General features: G+C 42.4%; 1 protein-coding gene and 1 non-coding gene across 16 annotated transcripts in view; both read right to left on the reverse strand.

Moving 5' to 3' along the window:
- The window catches only part of UBAP2L (ubiquitin associated protein 2 like), a 50,989-nt gene that overhangs the window by 11,602 nt on the left and 18,848 nt on the right, over nt 1-20,539 (reverse strand). For all 15 annotated transcript variants that reach the window (XM_030824428.1, XM_030824431.1, XM_030824427.1 and 12 more), the window contains exons 9-21: nt 18,440-18,492; nt 16,722-16,807; nt 13,643-13,814; nt 10,580-10,778; nt 8,615-8,892; nt 8,280-8,452; nt 5,810-5,999; nt 5,018-5,072; nt 4,587-4,761; nt 4,158-4,230; nt 2,653-2,848; nt 2,477-2,565; nt 888-941 (exon numbers count right to left, since the gene is read on the reverse strand). In XM_030824428.1, coding sequence (XP_030680288.1) covers nt 888-941; nt 2,477-2,565; nt 2,653-2,848; nt 4,158-4,230; nt 4,587-4,761; nt 5,018-5,072; nt 5,810-5,999; nt 8,280-8,452; nt 8,615-8,892; nt 10,580-10,778; nt 13,643-13,814; nt 16,722-16,807; nt 18,440-18,492 — 1,793 coding nt within the window. The remainder of the gene's footprint in view (nt 1-887; nt 942-2,476; nt 2,566-2,652; nt 2,849-4,157; nt 4,231-4,586; nt 4,762-5,017; nt 5,073-5,809; nt 6,000-8,279; nt 8,453-8,614; nt 8,893-10,579; nt 10,779-13,642; nt 13,815-16,721; nt 16,808-18,439; nt 18,493-20,539) is intronic.
- Nucleotides 45-178, reverse strand: LOC115837785. The gene has a single exon (XR_004032837.1). It is a non-coding gene; the product is annotated as a small nucleolar RNA SNORA58 (small nucleolar RNA).

The raw sequence follows: 20,539 nt of genomic DNA on the forward strand, positions 1-20,539 counted from the left end.
CATTCCCCAGCATGAGTATTATTTCCACGGAGGAAAAAACAGAAGAATGTAAGAGTTGTGCAATTTATCCAGTCACTAATTAAGCTGGCTAGTTAGCACAAACTCCACATTACTCTTGCATACACTGTCCCCCCTGCCTGGCCATGAGCACAGTCAGGCAAGGTCTACGCGTATGCCCACTTGAGAATATACCAAAGTCCATGAGGACCAATATTTTCAACCCTCTAGGTGTCATCCCTATCAGTTTATACCAAGCTTATTCTACTGAGAAAACAGATCATTCGATAATTTAAAGTGTCTGGGACAAACAAAAAGCACCCTGAGTGCTCCAGAGTACTTTACTGGGCTATAGATTAGGTTAAAATGTATTTACTAAGATGCCACAACTCTTATTTAAAAAAAGAAAAAAAAAAGGCTGGGTGCGGCGGCTCACACCTGTAAGCTCAGCACTTAGGGAGGCAGAGGCGGGTGGATCATGAGGTCAGGAGTTCAAGACCAGCCTGGACAAGATGGTGAAACCCCGTCTCTACTAAAAATACAAAAAAAAAAAAAAAAAAAAAAATTAGCCGGGGGTGGTGGTGGGCACCTTTAATCCCAGCTACTCGGGAGGCTGAGGCAGACAATTGCTTTAACCCAGGTGGCAGAGGTTGCAATGAGCCAAGATCACGCCACTGCACTCCAGCTTGAGAGACAGGGTGAGACTCTGTCTCAAAAAAAAAAGTTATCCTCTGTTGGAAACTCTCTCCCAAATCCCTATATTCTAATATGCCTTAAATCAGTGTATGGAGGGCTGGGATGGGAAAGAGCTATGTCTGTGACCGAGATAATTGTCCCAACACTAATTTTAAGACTACTTTCTTTTCCAAAGCTCTATCCCACATACTTACCAATGGAAATCTTGTCTGAAGCATCTGCAAGTCATCATAACCATATACTTGTGGCTGAAAGATACAGACATATAGCAATAACAAGAACTAGTCATGATGTTAGCAAAACAAGGAGCCAAGAGACAAGCTAATTCAATAGAACATTCATCCTCATTCTGGGTTAGAACGGGACACGGATTATTTCCTTCAATTTTATTTAAGGAAAAAGCAGTAAAGTACAAAGAGATTAAATGATTCATGAAAGGTCTTGAAGCTTTCCTTGAGCTAAATACTACTGATTCTAGTAGGCTGGCTTCTTGATACCAATAGAGTAGACACAAAATATACACGAACAACCAATTTTACTCTCTATTCTACAAGTCTCTGTCTCTTATACTCTTCAAAATCTGGCTTAAAAATAATCTCCTCCGGAAAGAATATTTTACTTTTCTCCGATTCCAGGGTTTTAAGGTAGTGACTACAAATTAAAAATATGTAACTGTGTTATTTGGATGTGTCATCGGTATGAAATTTATCTAGACTTTGTCTATGAGGGCAGGAACAGGTATCTTCTAAAACGTTTTCATATACCCTTCATCTTAATAGGTACCAAATACTTGAAGGTCACAGAAGATACACTAGGGCAAAAAGCTACTACTAATGTCAGCCACTTATTCTCAAAGTCCCAGATTGAGTCAGGAAACTTTCCTCTAACCAGGCCAGACCAGCAAACACACTCAGAGTTGGGGATTTAATCAAATCAGAGAAAATAATTCTTGGGTCCAGGAATAGTGGCTCAGGCCTATATATAACCCCAGTTATTTGAGAGGCTGAGGCAGGAGGACTGTCTGAGCCTGGGATTTTGAGACCAGCCTAGGCAACATAGGAAGACCCTGCCTCTAAAAAAATTTTTTAAACTTAGCCAGGCATGGGGATGCACACCTGTAGTCCTAGCTACTTGGGGAGTCTGAGGTGAGAGGATTGCTTGAGCCCAGGAGTTCAAGGCTGCAGTGAGCTAGCTATGATCATTCCACTGTACTCCAGCCTGGGTAAAAGAGCAAGATCTGTCTCAAAAAATAAAATAATAGTCATAATTATCTAAGAAACTAAAAAGGATTCCAGATGAACATTCTGGCCTTTGGCTTCTGAGGCCCAGAAGTTGTGTTTCAAACAGGGCAGATATTCTCATCACACATATACATACACATTGTACACACACACACATGCATACATGTGTGCACCATAAACCAAAGCAGATACACAATAAATGGGTTGGCCTCAGTTTAGTATTTTTTCCAAAACTGCAAAGATTAAAAACCAGTTTGATTACATGTGGCAATCCCTCATTTATTTTATATTTTAATTACAGTTGACCCTTAACACAGGTTTGAACTGCACGCTGTTTATATGTGAATTTTTTCCAACCAGACACACAGATCGAAAATACGGTCACATTTACAGAATGCAAAACATGGATTCCACAGAGCCAACTGCAAGGCTTGAGTATGTGCAAGTTTTGGTATTCACAGGGGTCCATCTGAAGCCAGAGCTATAAAAAGAGTAGCCACAGCATCCTCACCTTTTGAAGAAGATCCTTTAGTCCCACTTACCGGGTAGGCATGTAACAGCCCTGGAGCCATAATATACGGATTAGGCAACAACGGCGGGACCCCAGGAGGGAGGTTGGGAGGAGCTTTTCCTAAAAGAGAAATTACATTTTTATTCCATCACACAATTACTTACCTCGTCCATCCCAGAGGAATGCCATCTGCTTATGTAAGGCTACCTGAAGTCGTAGCAACTGAGCTTCGAGTCGAGGCTGTGACAGTGGAGTTGCTGCCTAGGCTGAGGCCCAGGCTACTGCCACTATTGAGACTGGAGGAGACACTGACCACTGGGGGAGGTGCAGAGACTGTGCTGGATGTGGTGGAAAAAGTGCTGGAGGAAGAATGGAGATTCGCCTCACTCTCCACACTTGTGTGCTTCAAAAGGGGGAGCAGTGGAAGAGAGAAGAAGAAAAGAGATCAGCATCATAGGTCAGGAAAAATAAGACAATCCCTCCTGCTGAATATACTATTATGTCAACTTCCTAATTAAAGAGGCCAAGTAGTCAAGGTACCAAAGTACACTCTGCTAAAGTAGTTAGAAATAATCTCCAGCTACATATTTCTCAAGACTCATCTGGCAAGAATGGTAACAGACTCACTGCACATCATCATCCTGTTCAGAAAGACAGTAAAGCAAATGGAGACAGATTCCCCAGAGACTAACACTGGTTGATAAAGGAACAGAGAGAGTTGAGATGTAAAAAATGTATCACAGCTTTCTCTCCCCAACTTTTCTTTACTAGTTGAGACCAGTTTGTGGACTAGGAAAAAGCAAAAATTCTGATTTTACATTTTTTTTGAGACAGGTTCCCATCCTGTTGCCCAGGCTGGGGTGCTGTGGTGCAATCTTGGCTCACTGCAACCTTGGCCTCCTGGGCTCAAACAATCCTCCCACTTCAGCCTCCCAAGTAGCTAGGACTCTACGAATGTACCACCATGCTTGGCCAATCTTCAAAAAATTTTTGTGGAGATGAGGTCTCACTATATTGCTCAGGTTGGTCTCAAACTCCCGGGCTCAAGCAATCCTCCTGCCTTGGCCTCCCAAAGTGTTAGGATTACAGAGGTGAGCCACTGCACCTGGCCACAATTTTGACTTTAAACCTGAAACTGTGTATTTGAATAGAGACTCCTAAAGGAGCCTTAGCCCTCATATCTCCCCAGGCTTCTGGCAAATCTGACACTTTTGTCCAAAATGGGTCCTTCCCTTTACAGGCTCAGCTTAATTCTATTAATAGTTGTTACAAATCAAAACAATAAAATTCACTCTTGAACCAAAAGCTCTCACACCTGGCATCTACTTTCACAAAAATGTCCAGCCTTGCACTGATTCTTTTCAGAACTTGGGCATACCCAAGACTAAGGAAAGAGAACAGCTCTACCAGTTGGAAAGGTACGTTCTTCCAGAATTTATTAAAGCATACAAAGCCCAACTATATACTCAGTAGGGGAAAAAAGTCAGAAAGTCACTTTCAGGGCTTTTAGGAATGACCCAGAGCTCAATGTTTAGGGATTCTTCTACCTCTCTTGGCTTCCTAACATCCCTTTACTCCTTTTCCTGCAACCTCAAATCAATTATTTTGCCACCTCATGAAGAAATTTTCAATAATTCTCTCTTGAGACAATCTTAGGGTTGGACAGTTCTAAGTGTAAGAAAACCACACATCCCTCTCAGCATCACACTTACCAAAAGAGTGGATGTCGAAGTGCGCCCAGAAGATGTTGATGATGAAAGGGTATTCTGCTGCGTAGATAACGTGCTGTCAGAAAAAAAGAGGCTGCCATCAGCCATAGTGCTATAGTTACGTGACCTGGAGCTTCAGTCAAGAACATAACAAGGAAATAAGACATAATATGGAACACCAAGGAGGTCTGAGATCGTATGTTAAGCACAATGGCCAGCCAGGAGCAGAGAGCAGTTAAAGCAAAAGTGGATGTTGAAAGGGGAAAATTAAAACAAGCCTCCTCTGTCTTCACTTCCCACAGTTCTTAGGTCACCCACTTACCACAAAAGCAGGGCTAATGTGGTCTCTGCCAGGTCAAAGGAGTAAGAAGAACCAGAGAGCTCTGTTATTGCTATTCACCAACCCCAACCTCCATTCTCACCCCAAATCACCTGCTGTGTTGTGTGGTGGTAGTATTTGGAATCTCCTCACTGTGGCTCAAGCCACCCAAGGAGGATGAATGCTGATTGGTTGTCGTCAGTAAGGAAGCTGCAGATACCGTTTCATTGAGAGGGGGGATGCTAGAAGTGGAAGGTGAATCAGATTTCACTGCAGAGCCTGTAGCACCTAGAAATTTAGAAGAAAGGAATTCCTATCATCAGAAAAAAGGGAATGTCTATAGAGAGGTGACTACAGTCCAAGGCAGCTCCAAAGACAAAAGGATGAGTTATTTAACAATGGACTATATTAGGTAGAATCTTTTTTCTTTAATGCTGATAATTACACAGCATAGGTCTCATTTGTCCAGGGAACTAATGGATTATCACCATTTTAAGATAGAAAACCAGAAACTTAGGAGGGGAAAAGCCTGAAGAACACTCACCTTCAACAGATTGTGTGGTCTGTAACTGCGTGGCCTGCACAGAACTGAAGCCATTCTGGTAAAAAAAAAAGAAGAGCAAGAAACAGACAAACTCATGTGAATGAGGCAAGTTAGCACTGATTCAGCTTTATTTTGGTCAACAAATCTTTAGGAGAAACTCTGTAAATTAACCAAAAGGATTAATATTAATACAATGCAGACTATCCAAAAAACCAAAATAGAAACAAAAATTAAACAACAAAACTGAGATATACCAACACTGTGTGACCAAAAGCAAAAGAAGGAAACCCTACAAATTGTTGAAGACACCCCAAACCTAAAAGAGATAGAGGAAAGGCCCAAAGTCCACATCCAGTGATTTCTGGGGAAGGATAAGTACAACAGTTCAGCCACACCACCTATTCTGCTGGCTGCATCTGACAGTCACTCCACATCACCTCTGGCACATTCTGTCTCCCTCACCATGCCAGGACTTAGCAAGGTGAGGTCTACGGACATGCACCCAGAAATCTGGCAATCACATCTTCCCAGAAGACAGGACAGGCACTTGAGACTGATTCTACTAGAGACAATGAATTTTTAGTACAAAGAGAATGGTTTCCTGGTTCATCAGTCTCCGGGTTTGCTGATAACTTTTAATTCACTAGCCACAGATGTGTGCCTTTTTCAAATTCTCAATCACTACTTCCAAAGTTTCTTAGCACCATTTGCTGAAAAGTAAAACACTAATATTTAAGGAATTTTTGCCCACTATTCTCCTAACCAATTCCCAAGGGTTCATGAAGCCACTACCTTTGCCTGAGTCAGGTCCTTTTGGGGTGATGAAGAGATGGAGCTGGGGTACCGCCGAGTCTGTGTGGATCTCTGTTCATAAAGAGGGCCCTGAGCATTATTTTGGGAGGTATAAGTTGTCGACTGAATTGGGCCGCTCTGATAACCAGACTCCTGACTCTGGTTAGATGAAATTGTAGAGGATGATTCACTGTGAGTAATGAAGAGAAAAATCTCAGAGAAACAAAATAGAGCATATCTACTCATACTAAGGAAATCGTGGAGATCTACTAGTGGAATAACTTGATTTGAATCAAGAAGAAATTTTTCAGCAACAAATAGAAGAATCTATCAAAATTTCCTACTGATAACACTAGGAATCCCTACCTTCTATAGCGTCAGAGATCTGAATTAAGAATTAATCTTAAAAACATCTAGGCCGGGCGCGGTGGCTCACGCCTGTAATCCCAGCACTTTGGAAGGCCGAGGCGGGCAGATCATGAGGTCAGGAGATGGAGACCATCCTGGCTAACATGGTGAAACCCCGTCTCTACTAAAAATACAAAAAAAATAGCCGGGCATGGTGGCGGGCGCCTATAGTCCCAGCTACTTGGGAGTCTGAGGCAGGAGACTGGCATGAACCCGGGAGGCGCAGCTTGCAGTGAGCCGAGATCAAGCCACTGCATTCCAGCCTGGGTGACAGAGAGAGACTCCATCTCAAAAAAAAAAAAAAAAAAAAAAAAAAAACCTTAAAAACATCTTCAAGTCTCAAGGAAGAGAAAAGTCCCTTGGATCCCCCCTACATTTTGCTGTTATAAGAAAAAGTGGACCTGGAAGCCGTGGCTCATGCCTGTAATCCCAGCACTTTGGGAAGCCAAGGTGGGCGGATCACAAGGTCAGGAGATCGAGACCAGCCTGGCCAACATGGTGAAACCTCATCTCTACTAAAAATACAAAAAACAGCCAGGCATGGTGATGGGCGCCTATAATCCCAGATACTAAGGAGGCTGAGGCAGGAGAATCTCTTGAACCTGGGAGGCAGAGGTTGCAGTGAGCTGAGATCGTGCCATTGCACTCCAGCCTGGGTGACAAGAGCAAGACTCTGTCTCAAAAGAAAAAAGAAAAAGTGGCTAAATGTCAGTATACAGGATACATTACTCTTGGCCCCTTCTATACATTATAACATGGACCCTAAGCACAAGAAAAGCCATCTTTTGTTCACACTCATTTTAGAGAATTCTGAATTCTAGGCTCCCTCAAGAACCATATAAGATTTGGGCTGGGTGTGGTGGCTCACGCCTGTAATCCCAGCACTTTTGGAGGCCAAGGTGGGCAGATCACCTCCGTTCAGGAGTTCAAGACTGGCCCGAACAACATGGTGAAACTCCATCTCTACTAAAAATGCAAAATTAGCTGGGCATGGTGGTGCATGCCTGTAATTCCAGCTACTAGGGAGGCTGAGGCACAAGAATTGCTTAAACCTGGGAGGCAGAGGTTGCAGTGAGCGGAGATTGTGCCATTGCACTTCAGCCTGGGCAAAAAGAGCAAAACTCTGAGCCAGGCATGGTGGCTCATGACTGTAATCCCAGCGATTTGGGAGGCCGAGGCGGGCAGATCACCCACAGTCAGGAGTTTAAGACCAGCCTGGCCAACATGGTGAAACCCTGTCTCTACTAAAAATACAAAAATTAGCCGGACGTAGTGGCACATGCCAGTAATCTCAGCTACTCAGGAAGCTGAGGCAGGAGAATTGCTTGACCCTGGGAGGCAGAGGTTGCAGTGAGCCGAGATCACACCACTGCACCCCAGCCTGGCAACAGAGCGAAACTCCATCTCAATTAAAAAAAAAAAAAAAAAAAAAAAAAAAAAATGGGCCGGGCACAGTTGCTCACCCCTGTAATCCCAGCACTTTGGGGGGCCGAGGTGGGTGGATCGCTTGAGGTCATGAGTTCTAGACCAGCCTGGCCAACATGGTAAAACACCATCTCTACTAAAAAATACAAAAATTTGCTGGTTATGGTGGCGGGCACCTGTAACCCCAGCTACTCGGGAGGCTGAGGCAGGAGAATCGCTTGAACCTGGGTGGCGGAGGTTGCAGTAAGCCGAGATCGCACCACTGCATTCCAGCCTAGGCAAGAGTGAAACTCTGTATTAAAAAAAATTTTTTTTTGTAGAGACAGGGACTCATTATGTTGCCCAGGCTGGTCTTGAACTCCTGGCCTCGAGCAATCCTCCTGCCTTGGCCACCCAAAGTGCTGGGATTATAAGTGTGAGCCATCACACCCAGCCCCTAAGGGGCATATTTCTACCTGTTTAGTTACAGATAACCCTAATAACAATATTTTAAAGCACTAAAAATGCTATGACTGACGACTTTCCCCCTCAGCCATGCAGAGGGGCTTGGCCTCTCCAGTGTTCTAGAAATTTCCCGCAGATTAAAAAAGTAGTAAAAGGTTAATAAGAGAGGTCTTATGGCTAATGTTTCCTCTACCTGGCCGTGCTGGTATACAGGCTACTCGGAGCCTGGCTTGAAGAGGCGCTCGTGGTGGGGGTGGACTCATAATCAGAAAGGACAGGCTCTGACCCAAACTGCAATGCCCCAAACTGCAGGTTTAGCCCTGAGATATCTGCTGAGCCAGGCATCTCCACAGCCAGAGCAGGAATCTATAAAGTTGAAGGAGAAGAGAAAGTAATGGCTTTAATACAACCTTACTAAAGACTAAAAAAAACCCTTCCCTTTAAATTTCCAAACTTACCCTTTTAATCTCAATTCTCAAGCCCCACACCCCTTGCCATAAGATGGCATCTACTTAAAAGTTTAAGTACCTTAGAAGTCAAGGAGGCTTTTTTCTTCTGCTGTTTCAGTTTCTGCTGAGCCGGCTGAGGGCTAGAGGACTGGTTGTCTGAAGATCCAGGCGACATCTGTGGAGCCGACGTGGATTTGCTTGGCAGAGGAGAAGACGGAGGTGGAGGTGCAGCTGTGGAGGTAGCCACTGCAGGTGACTTCTCCTGAAGGAACACCTCCATCATGGTTGAAGATGGGGTAAAAGCCTGGCGCTTTGTAAAGGGGCTGTGCACTGTTGAATCACTTGGGTTCTTCAAATCTGCAAGAGGAAACCCAGTATATGAAGCCAGAGATGCTGATGAATCTCAAGGAAATGCTATTGTCCTGCACTAGCACCATGAATGAGGACTGTAAAAATCAGAAACTCATATAAGCAGGCCCTCTTTTGGGGCTTAATCTCATTTCTATAGGTGACAATCACTGGATTACATCTTTTTTTTTTTTTGAGATGGGAGTCTCACTCTGTCACCCAGGCTGGAATGCAATGGCGCAATCTCAGCTCACTTCAACATCCAACTCCTCGGTTCAAGTGATTCTCTTGCCTCAGAGTAGCTGGGACTACAGGCACGCGCCACCATGCCTGGCTAATTTTTGTGTTTTTAGTAGACATAGGGTTTCGTCATGTTGGCCAGGCTGGTCTTGAACTCCTGACCTCAAGTGATCCGTCCGCCTCGGCTTCTGAAAGTGCTGAGATTACAGGCATGAGCCGCTGCACCCGGCCTACATCCATCCTTAAATAAAGCCTAATTAAATCAACACCATTACTCTGCCTGTGTAAGACAGGAATGCACAAATTGTCCAAGTTTAAAGTACCACAAGTTCTCATTAGACATCATCCATAGGTGCTTGGAAACTGGCTTTAAGCAAAAACAATGCGTGACACATCTTTGCATAACGTTGTTTCCTTCAACATGATTTCATTATAATGTTGATGAGGAAAAAAAAGGGGGGCCAGGTGCAGTGGCTCATACCTGCAATCCCATCACTTTGGGAGGCCAAGACCAGCAGATTGCTTGAGCCCAGGAGACACACCTGGGCAACATGGTGAAAACCCACCTCTACAAAAAATTAAAAATTAGCCAGGCATGGTGGTACAAGCCTATGGTCCCAGCTACTCAGGAGGCTCAGATTGGAGGATTGCTTGAGCCCAGGAAGATGAGTGAGCCAAGATAGTGCCACTGTACTCCGGTCTGGATGACAGAACGAGACCTTGTCTTATGTTTCACATAAAGTCGCAAGAACCTATCAATGACATTAAGTGAAGACTTACTGTATAAGGTCTTAAGATGGCTAAGCCTAAGAACCTGAAGGCAATATGTTATTTTCAAACACTGAAGATAAATCTAAGGAGAATAATAATAATAATTAAAACCCCAATCAACAGAAGACTGCAACTATGTATATGGTTAAAAAAAAATTTTTTTTTTTTTTTTTTTTTGAGGAAAGCTAGCTACACACTAGCTCTGTACCCCAGGCTACTGTACAGTGGTGTGAACACAGCTCACTGCAACCTCGACCTCCTGGGCTCAGGCAATCCTACTGCCTCAGCCTCCCTAGGAGCTGGGACCACAGGTGCACACCACCACACTCAGCTAATTGAAAACAATTTTTTTAGAAATGGAGTCTTGATATGTTGCTCAGGCTGTTCTTGAACTCCTAGGCTCAGGCTGTCCTCCCACTTCAGCCTCCCAAAGTGCTAAGATTACAGGTGTAAGCTACCATGCCCAGCCTCTAAATGTGATGAGAAATATATAGCCTCAAATTTTATTATTCCCCAACTTCCTGAATTCAGCTTATTTGATTAGGGGAAATACATGTGGGAAGGTAACCAACTAGCTGCCCCTTTTCTTCACTTCAGGACACATTCTCCACCCCCTCCCCCTGCTAGCCTCTTGACAGTAACGCTCCAATGCTTTGAAGATTCAAGTCACTTTCCATCTTCTCACCATACTGCACCAGTGATGGGGATTGTGTCGTCGAGCCCATGTCCCAAGAGGAGGTGGTGGTGCTTCCAGACTGAGAATGCTGAGCTGCCAACTGAGCCAGGGCTTGGGCAGTCTTGAATTGCTCCAAGAACTGGGAGCCCGTAGTACTGCCGCCTTTAGCTTCACCGACATCACCAAATCCTTTCCCTAACATGCTCACCTGTAGATCAACAAAGAGATGAGAGAAACCTACAGCCAGTAACCTTGTTCAGCTACTCATAAAGACACTTATCCAGACCGAAAGCCAGTATAGATCAGTCAAGTAAAGAATACTGTCACACTGAGTATACAGCATAGTCCACTAGAGTATAGGACCTAGAGTCAGACTGTCTTAGATTGAAATTCTGGCTATGTAAGCTTGGAAAAACTATTTTTTAATCTTTCTTTGCCTCACTTTCCTCATCTGGAAATAGGAATAAAAGTAAAAAATAAAAGTAAAGCTGTAGGAGGATTAAATAATTTAAATTAAAGCACTTAATACATGCATGGCACATAGTAATCACTCAAAAAAAGAAAGCCATTAAAACTTTAAGTTTTATATCATCATTACTTCCTTCTCCCTGCTTCTCAGGGATAAAATTCGGCTGACTGGAGAATTTTTTTTTTTTTTTTTTTGAGACGGAGTCTCGCTCTGTCACCCAGGCTGGAGTGCAGTGGTGCTATCTCGGCTCACTGCAAGCTCCGCCTCCCAGGTTCACACCATACTCCTGCCTCAGCCTCCCGAGTAGCTGGGACTACAGGCGCCCGCCACCACGCCCAGCTAATTTTTTGTATTTTTAGTAGAGACGGGGTTTCACTGTGTTAGCCAGGATGGTCTCGATCTCCTGACCTCGTGATCTGCCCGCCTTGGCCTCCCAAAGTGCTGGGATTACAGGCGTGAGCCACCACACCTGGCCGAGAATTTTTAAATCAACCAATACAATTAACATAAATGTAATATAAGATTTTATTTTTGCCATTAAGGTCCTTGCCCTTCTCATTAAAAAAAACTCAAAAAAAAAACACAACTAACTGGAGCCTCATCTCGATGCTGCTAATAACTAGCACAGAGGCAAAAATGAAAAGTTAAAGGGCATCCCAACTTCTGCACTAGACAATCAAGAAGCAAGTCAGTATGATTTGATTGTTTTCTCCATGTACATACAAGTTCTATATGCGGTGGCTCATGCCTGTAAACCCAGCACTTTGGGAGGCTGAGGCAGGCGGATCACCTTAGGTCAGGAGTCCTAAACCAGCCTGACCAACATGGTGAAACCCTGTCTCTACTAAAAATACAAAATTAGCCAAGCGTGGTGGCAGGCGCCTGTAACCCCATCTACTCAGGAGGCTGAAGCAGGAGAATTGCTTAAACCCAGGAGGTGGAGGTTGCGGTGAGCCGAGATCGTGCCATTGCACTCCAGCCTAGGCAACAAGAGTGAAACTCTGTCTCAAAAAAAAATAAAAAATAAAAACAATGAAAATTACCTACTGTTCATTGTATTATGCATAAAAATATAAAGAAACTCCCATGTTATTTAGCTCTATTAAATTTTAAGTGAAATTAATCCTCTAACATTCTCAATAGAAAGGAAATTACATTATCTAACATATTGATTAGTACAGGCAACAAAAAAACAGAATAGTATTTATATTTCGTTTTGACATTTTTATTTTAAAAAATTTTTTTTAGAGAAAGGGTTTCATTCTGTCACCCAGGCTGGAGTACAGTGGTGAGCTCATAGCACACTATAGTCTTGAACTCCTAGTCTCAAGGAATCCTCCTACTTTAGCCTCCAGAGTAGCTGAGACTACAGGAACGTGTCACTGTCCCCAGCTGAAAACATCTTTTTGATATCAAAAGTCTGATTTCATTGTAAATTTTCACAATTCCAGACAATAAGAGGGGCAATTAAGAGACATAGATCACATAATCACATTTTCCAGTCATTTATCTTAAGGGTTGGTAGTTACTTCTTGATCTTCATTACACCTTCTTACAATCTTTGTCCTATTTTCTTTCTTCTTTTTCTATTTAATCCCAACACTTCTCTCCATTTCCCTTCTCCTACCTCTTCTCACCTGTTACCTTTCCTATGTGGCAGGACATCAACCACCAAATTACTAACTTAACACACACAAAAAACATTTTAAGACAACAGTTAAAAACTGACCGAGTTCTGAATTAGTAGCTAGCTTGGCAGTTTTCTAGTTAAACTAATTACTCTAACTGGAAAAATAAAATTACATGCACACACATGGTCTGCTTACCTCTTACAACTTTAGTATCCCTCCATCAAAAAATAGGAGAGAAAAAGAGAAAAAAAGAAAAAGCAGTACTTCTTAGGACTCACTGACTATGAGAAAACTGGTACTTGTAGCATCTTTGTTTAGTTTAAATTATCTCTTTGATGTAGTTAATGACCTTGGATGTTTTAAACACGCTGAGTCAACAAGTAATGTGTCATAAGTTCTAAGTTATTTATAATACCACTACTGAAACCACACTTGTATAGCCACCTTTGGGAAGATGGGAAGGACTAGCACTTTTATCCCTATTTACGTAGAAATGGAGACACAGTTAGTAAGTGGCAGAAATGGGAAGACCATAGGTTTCTGGAGGCCTTGTCTACAAATACCTGGTTTAAGTAAATATACAAGACAATTCTGATCCATCAAGAAATGGGGAGCTGCTACAATCTTCCATCACAGTTTAATGAGGGCTGCAAAAGGATTAAAATGTATTGACAAGTTTATGTCATTGATTTTCTCTCAAGAGTAATGGCAAATGGTGTTCATTCAGCACAACGAGTAGTCAATAAAGGATGTTAACTTATTCTTATAAGAATATTCACTCTGTCCAGAACTAAGTCCTCTCTTAGCACTACCCCCATTACCCAACTCAAACATCTCTGCATCCAAGTCTGCTTAAGAAGACAAAGAGGATGCTTCACCTGCCAAAAACCTGACTGTCTTTGGAAGGAATTGTGTATGTGTGCTAGGATTAGCAGGAAGGTTTGATTAGGATAAACCACGTTTCCTACTCACCATACTGTGATGAGAAAATGTGTTCCCTGAAGCAGGCTGTGATATGGCAGTCTGCTTCGAATTACTGAACACCAGAGGCTGGGCCAGAGAAGGAGCCTGAGACGGATCCAGATTAGATGAATCATTCTCCATTGTAGATGGTGTCTTCCCCAGCAGAACAGCAAGGTCAATTCTAATGGGGAAGGGAAGGGATCTTGATGAATAATGACTGAATATGCTAACATTCCCCAACACTCAAATCAGATTAGATCAAAATGAAGCCACTTGCTGGGGCTTCTTCTAAAAGAGTTCAAACACAAAGCCTTGAAATGCTTAAATTTCCCAAAGTAACTGATGCGTAAGAGTCACTACAGTATATAGCTGAATTCCACTGATGTTGCCAATAATAATGGTTAATTTTTTAAGTTATTAATTTAATGAAATATCAAATGCTACTTTTTTTTTTTTTTTTTTTTTTTGAGAAAGTCTCGCTCTGTCACCCAGGCTGGAGTGCAGTGGCGTGATATTGGCTCACTGCAAACTCCGCCTCCTGGGTTCACGCCACTTTCCTGGCTCAGCCTGTAGCTGGGACTACAGGCACCTGCCACCATGCCTAGCTAATTTTTTTGTTTTGTATTTTTAATAGAGATGGGGTTTCACGTGTTAGCCAGGATGGTCTCAATCTCCTGACCTCGTGATCTGCCCGCCTTGGCCTCCCAAAGTGCTGGGATTACAGGTGTGAGCCACCACACCTGGCCTCAAATGCTAGTTTTAACATGGCAGCTCAGTAACTCAGCCAAAACTTACAAGTACTTATCCATGATTTTAATACTGAATACCTGTCATTACCAGTTCCTAAAACAGAAAATCATATACCAGAACACTGGAATCTTCAAATAGCTTTAGAACAGGGGCAGTTTGGGAGATATTTTTTCCCACAATTTTCGTAAAATTTCAAAAGTTACCTGTGGTATAATATATACTTGAGCTTTGCCTTGTTCCTGGCACGGAGCTACTAAAACATTTAGAATTTCCTAAGTGATAGTGTCCTTTGTTACTCATAACACACTTCTTCCAACCATACCTGAATTTATGCTAATGAGGTAGCCCAGGGTGGGGCCCCAGATAGCTTCAGGATGAGGGGTGGTCACTAGAAAGACCAGATAAGGCTGGGCACAGTGGCTCACACCTGTAACTACTCAGCACTTTGGGAGGCCAAAGCAGGCGGATACTTGAAGTCAGGAGTTTGAGACCAGCCTGGCCAACATGGTAAAACCCTACTAAAAATACAAAAATTAGCCTGGCATGGTGGCGGGTGCCTACTATCCCAGCTACTTGGGAGGCTGAGGCAGGAGAATCGCTTGAATCTGGGAGGGAGGTTGCAGTGAGCCAAGATTGTGCCACTGCCCTCCAGCCTGGGCAACAGAGTGAGACTCTGTCTCCAAAAAAGAGACCAGGTAAGACTGTTGGAACTTTCAGAAGCCCCTCCCAATCCCACCAAATTCCAGGGGTGTAGGGGAGGTGGCTATTAAGTCCAATCACCAATGGCCAATGATTTAATCAATCATGCCTAGCTAATAAAACTCCTAACAATAAGATTTGGAGAGCTTCAGGACACCTGCAGAAGACAAGGAAGTTGTGTGTGCCCCACCCACATACCCATTCATACCTTGCCCTACTCATTTCTTCCATTTAGCTGTTCCTGAGTTGTACCTTTATAATAAACCAGTAATGGGCCAGGTGTGGTGGCTCACACCTGTAATCCCAGCAGTTTGGGAGGCCAAGGTGGGTGGATCACCTGATGTCAGGCTGGCCAACATGGTGAAACGCCACCTCTACTAAAAATAAAAAATTAGCTGGGTATAGTGGTACATGCCTGTAATCCCAGATACTAGGGAGGCTGAGGCAGAAGAATGGCTTGAACCCAGAGGTGAAGGTTGCAGTGAGCCAAGATCACGCCACTGCACTCCAGCCTGGGTGACAGAGCAAGACTCCGTCTCAAAAACAAAAACAAAAAACACAGTAATGGCAAGTAAAACTCCTGAGTTCAGAGTCATTCTAGTGAGTTATCAAACTTGATAAGGGGGTCATGGGAACCTCCAAATTTGTAGCTGGCTGGCAGAAACTCTGAAGTTGGGGCACTCCTGTAGAACTGAGCCTTCAACTTGTGGGGTCTGCATTAACTCTGGGTAGTTAATGTCAGAACTGAATTTTTGAGCTATCAGGCCCAGGTCTAGAAAAAAATCCAAGAGGTTTCCAGGGAATTAAAAATATTCTCTGAAGAGTGTATCTCCTACCACTGATCCCCAGAGATTTAAATTCTAAAATGTTTATTAGCTGTATCCTGCGGATCCAAAGGAAAAAAACGACTGTTATACTCAGTGGGCTCAGAGAACAGGAGAAGAAACTACTGAACAATTCTAAAAAATTCAGAAATATATGAAAACATTTCCACTTTTGGCTCTTCTCTCCCTGCCTTACTTCAAGACAAGTTATATACTCAATGCTGGTGATATGAAAGGCTGATCTTTGTAATTAAAGTGCTATTTGCAGGGAGAATCAACTTTAAAATTGTAACATATAAACTTCCATTCAGTAGATTAACTAGTACTAACTCTTAGAAGTCTCTCCATCAACTGGCCGGGCGCGGTGGTTCATGCTTGTAATCCCAGCACTTTGGGAGGCAGAGGTGGGTGGATTACCTGAGGTCAGGAGCTCAAGACCAGCCTGGCCAACATGGTGAAACACCATCTCTACTAAAAATACAAAAATTAGCCAGGCGTGGTGGCACACGCTTGTAATCCCAGCTACTCGGGAGACTGAGGCAGGAGAATTGCTTGAGTCCAGGAGGCGGAGGTTGCAGTGAGCAGAGATCGTGCCATTGCACTCCAGCCTGGCCGACAAAGTGAGACTCTGTCTCAAAAAAAAAAAAAAAAAAAGAAGAAGAAGAAGTCTCCATCAACTTAAGAGGAATGTAATGTAATTTGGTTATTATTATTATTGACATCATGGGAGTTTACAAAGGCCAGTGCCGCTCCTCTTTACAGTAATCTCAGCAGATGTGTTTAAGAAATGGTACTAAATTTTACTGCACACTTGCCTCTGACCAGCAGTGATTGTCACATTCTCCGCAGGCAGAGGCACTGAAGATACGTTAGAAGCAGTGAAGATCTTGGTCTCAGAAAGCTGGAAAACAGAGGGATTAGTCACTCTTGGTGTCAGGGATGCTACAGTCAGAAACTTGGCATAGGTAAGGGGAATTCAACATCAAGAAAAAGTGAAAGCCCTATAAAGAGAAAACTATCTACCCTGAGGAATCCTGAATGGATTGACTTTCAAGCCCTTCAATATATGCTCAATAGTTTTAACCAAAGAAAGAGTAGAACCAAGGAACCCAATAAAATATAGTGGAGTCACATGATCATATGCATACTGAACTTACAGGCATGCTAGACATAAAAAAAAAAAAAGAAAATCCCTCTATATTTTCCCATTACAGTTCCCAACTCTCACCTCTACCCAAACCACATTTGTCTTCTACTACTCCCTTCACAGCCCCACCCCTCCCAAAGAAAGATCATGACCAAGATGAAGAAATAAATAAAAGAAGTTCATTTTTAGCTTTTGAGCAGTAAGGGCCCAAGTGCTGGTGAATTAAGGTTTTTTTCGGAAATCGTTTTAACTAGATGTTATTTTTGCCTTAATATGTCACTTTGTGACATCTAGTCCTTCCACTATTAAGGCATCAAACTTACGTAAGCAAATGCAGGGATTAACTTTTCCTACTATTCAAAAGTTGATTTGGGTTTCAGTTTTATTTCTTGATTAAAATCGCTAAAGCACAGAAAATCCACTCTCCCCTCAATGCCCAACACCATGTATCATTCTCTGAAAGTTGCTTAAGCAGACAAGCCAAATCTCAGAAAGGAACATAATTTGCTCATTTTCACAAAGCAGTCTAGTTCATTGATTATACAATAGAAAATAATCACCCTGTAATGCTGATGCCTCCGAAATTTAAAAAACCCAGAACTGGCAACCAAAAGTCTTCACATGTCATTTCCTCTTATCACAAAAGCTGTCTTGCCTAACTACATGAAAGTATAGAAAAGTACATAGATTAAAAATGTTAAAACAAGAGTTTATCCATGATCACTGAAAACCATAATTCACAGCAAAAGCTTGACTGTGACCAGGAATCAGCAAAACTCTTACTCAGGTAGTACTCAAATGAATTCACAGAGCTTGTTTACGTGCCACCCATCTATGAGGTTTCCAAGTTGAGTCAAGCTGGCAGATAGCCAATTCTACAGATATTCATCTCAATCACAATTGGGCTTCAAATAAATACAAGGGTTCCAGAGTCAACCAGATTACAAGTTTGAGGATTTGGTACCACAACACTCGCTTTGTATCCACTGCCAATCCATTACAGGACCTTATAGCAAATACTTAAACGCACCAAGTAGTCATGTACCACCAGCAGCTGTTACTCAATGCACTACCTGCCTAACTCCACTTCTGGGGCCCTACCCAACCACCAATCTCTTCCTGGGATAAATCCGACAATCAGATATTGGACTTACACAAGTGCACTTGCCCTTTCCATAGTGTGGTTCCACAGAGTCCTGTTCATGCCCAGTCTCCTTCATATAACATATGTGAAATGTTCTGGCTCAGAACACTATTTTGGATGTAAAAGTTTTGGGTCAGAATCTTAAGGGTGAATTTTGAGGGGTAGAAACATACCCATTTTCTATCCCTAAACAACACTTAGGGATAGAAGGCATTAGTGAGGAATGACCTGGGAATACCTACATCTTCATTCCAATCTTCAGTCCCCCACTCCTCTGTTGCAGTCCTCCATGCACCTGAGAATAAAGAAAAATAGTGAAGTAACTTTGCTATTAAATGCCAGTACAAAGCAAAAACATCAATGTATTGATTTTTTTGGCAGCCAAAAGTATGACTAAAATTTACTAATCAGAAGAAGGCCAGGCGCGGTGGCTCACACCTATAATCTTAATACTTTGGGAGGCCGAGGTGGGTGGATCACTTGAGGTCGGGAGTTCGAGACCACCCTGACCAACATGGAGAAACCCTGTCTCTACTAAAAATACAAAATTAGCTGGGAGTGGTGGTGCATGCCTATAATCCCAGCTACTCGGGAGGCTGAGGCAGAAGAATGGCTTGAACCTGGGAGGCGGAGGTTGCGGTGAGCTGAGATCGCGCCATTGCACTCCAGCCTGGGCAACAAGAGTGAAACTCCGTCTCAAAACAAACAAAAACAAAAAACAACAAAACAAAACAAAGAAGTTCTTGGGCTTCAAAGGTAAAAAAAGACTGTTTACAAAGGGATACCTCAGAGTACCAGGGTTTTAATAAGATTATGATTTCATAGCTACTTTCAGTTTTTGTTATAAAGCAGGGATTGGGGAGGGGGAGGCAGACAGACAACCACCCAATGCTCGAAGCAATATCTTTAAGGCCCTCAGGTCGATTTAGTGGTCAATTCAGTGAAATGGCAGCAGCCAATTTAAACCATAACATGCAAACTACACCTATTTATCTAGTATAAGACAAAAAAAACTGCAGGCGGTCTGAAGAAGGACAGTAGCACTGATAGAGAAACACAAATGGTTACCACATAATGGTTAGTGAAAGAGCAGTGAAGAAGGGTGGGTTTGAAACCCGAACTGAGGGCATTGAAAACTATCTGCTATGAGAATTGGATTAAAAATGCATACTCAGCAGAAGTCAAGTTTATAGATCTTATTGGTTTAACTATATACGAAAAGCCCCTATAGAGCTGTTCTCTTCAAAAGACAATGAACAAGACTGAAAAATCAAGTATGAATGATAGTTACTGTCCTAACCTTACTCATAGAGAACTTGAAATCTGACCTGCTTATGGTCATGGCACAGACAATGGGAGTATACACTCTCCTTGTGTTTGTTGGTAATACTGAAGCTGGGATACAGTTACTACTGGAGAAATCCAAAAGCAATCAAACCACCTTCCACATTCCTTTTTTGTGCTTCATGTATACATATATTTTCAGAAAAAAAAAATGCCCTTTCTTAAAAAATTAGGGTGAGAATTTCTAATGAGAACCAGGATTCTTCCCTTCAGCCAAAGGCACAGTAAAAAGAAGCTGTCTGAAGAAGGGACAAGAGAACCCTTATTTTCTTGCTAGAATAATATATATTAAATAACTCTTCAATCCTTCCCTCCTACTGGAAAAAGCTTCTAAGAATGAAATGAAAAGTCTGACATTCAGATGCTGCGCCACTGAAGAGAAGTATTCTAACACCACATTAGAAGTATTCTAATACAAAGCCTGTCCAAAATTCTTCTAAACATTTAATAATGCAAAAATCTTCTTTCTTAGAGGGAAATATATTCATTGTAAAGACTTTCCCAGGAAAATATTAAATTGCACCAGGGAAATCCCAAACCACATAATAATGACAATATTCTCAAAACCAAAGTCCAATCTCAGTACAGACAAGTTACAAACCACATTCTTTTCTCCTTCTTCATCGATACCACACTTTCTTCTCATTGACATCCATCTTATCCTGGCTCGATGGAATCCAAGTTGTGTTAGCACTTACACACAATCCTAGAGTTAGACATGATCTAACAGGTTATTTAATCTAGGCTCTTGATGCAAGAATTTTTTTCTGCACACTGATGACTTCAACTGGGATGGAAAGGAGGAACGTAGATACCTAACTGATATGTTCGCCTATTCAGGATATATGGTCATGGCTGAGGAAGAGAGAGATCTGAGGAAGCATTAAGGAACAGTACAGATGGAAATGCTCTAAACAACAGACTAGGGTTTCCATTCCATTAGCAGAAAGCAATCAGTGTAACTGTCAAAAATTCATTAAATGAACAGAAAGAAAAGT

This window comes from Nomascus leucogenys, chromosome 12 (genome assembly GCF_006542625.1).
Source record: "Nomascus leucogenys isolate Asia chromosome 12, Asia_NLE_v1, whole genome shotgun sequence".
NCBI lineage: Eukaryota > Metazoa > Chordata > Mammalia > Primates > Hylobatidae > Nomascus > Nomascus leucogenys.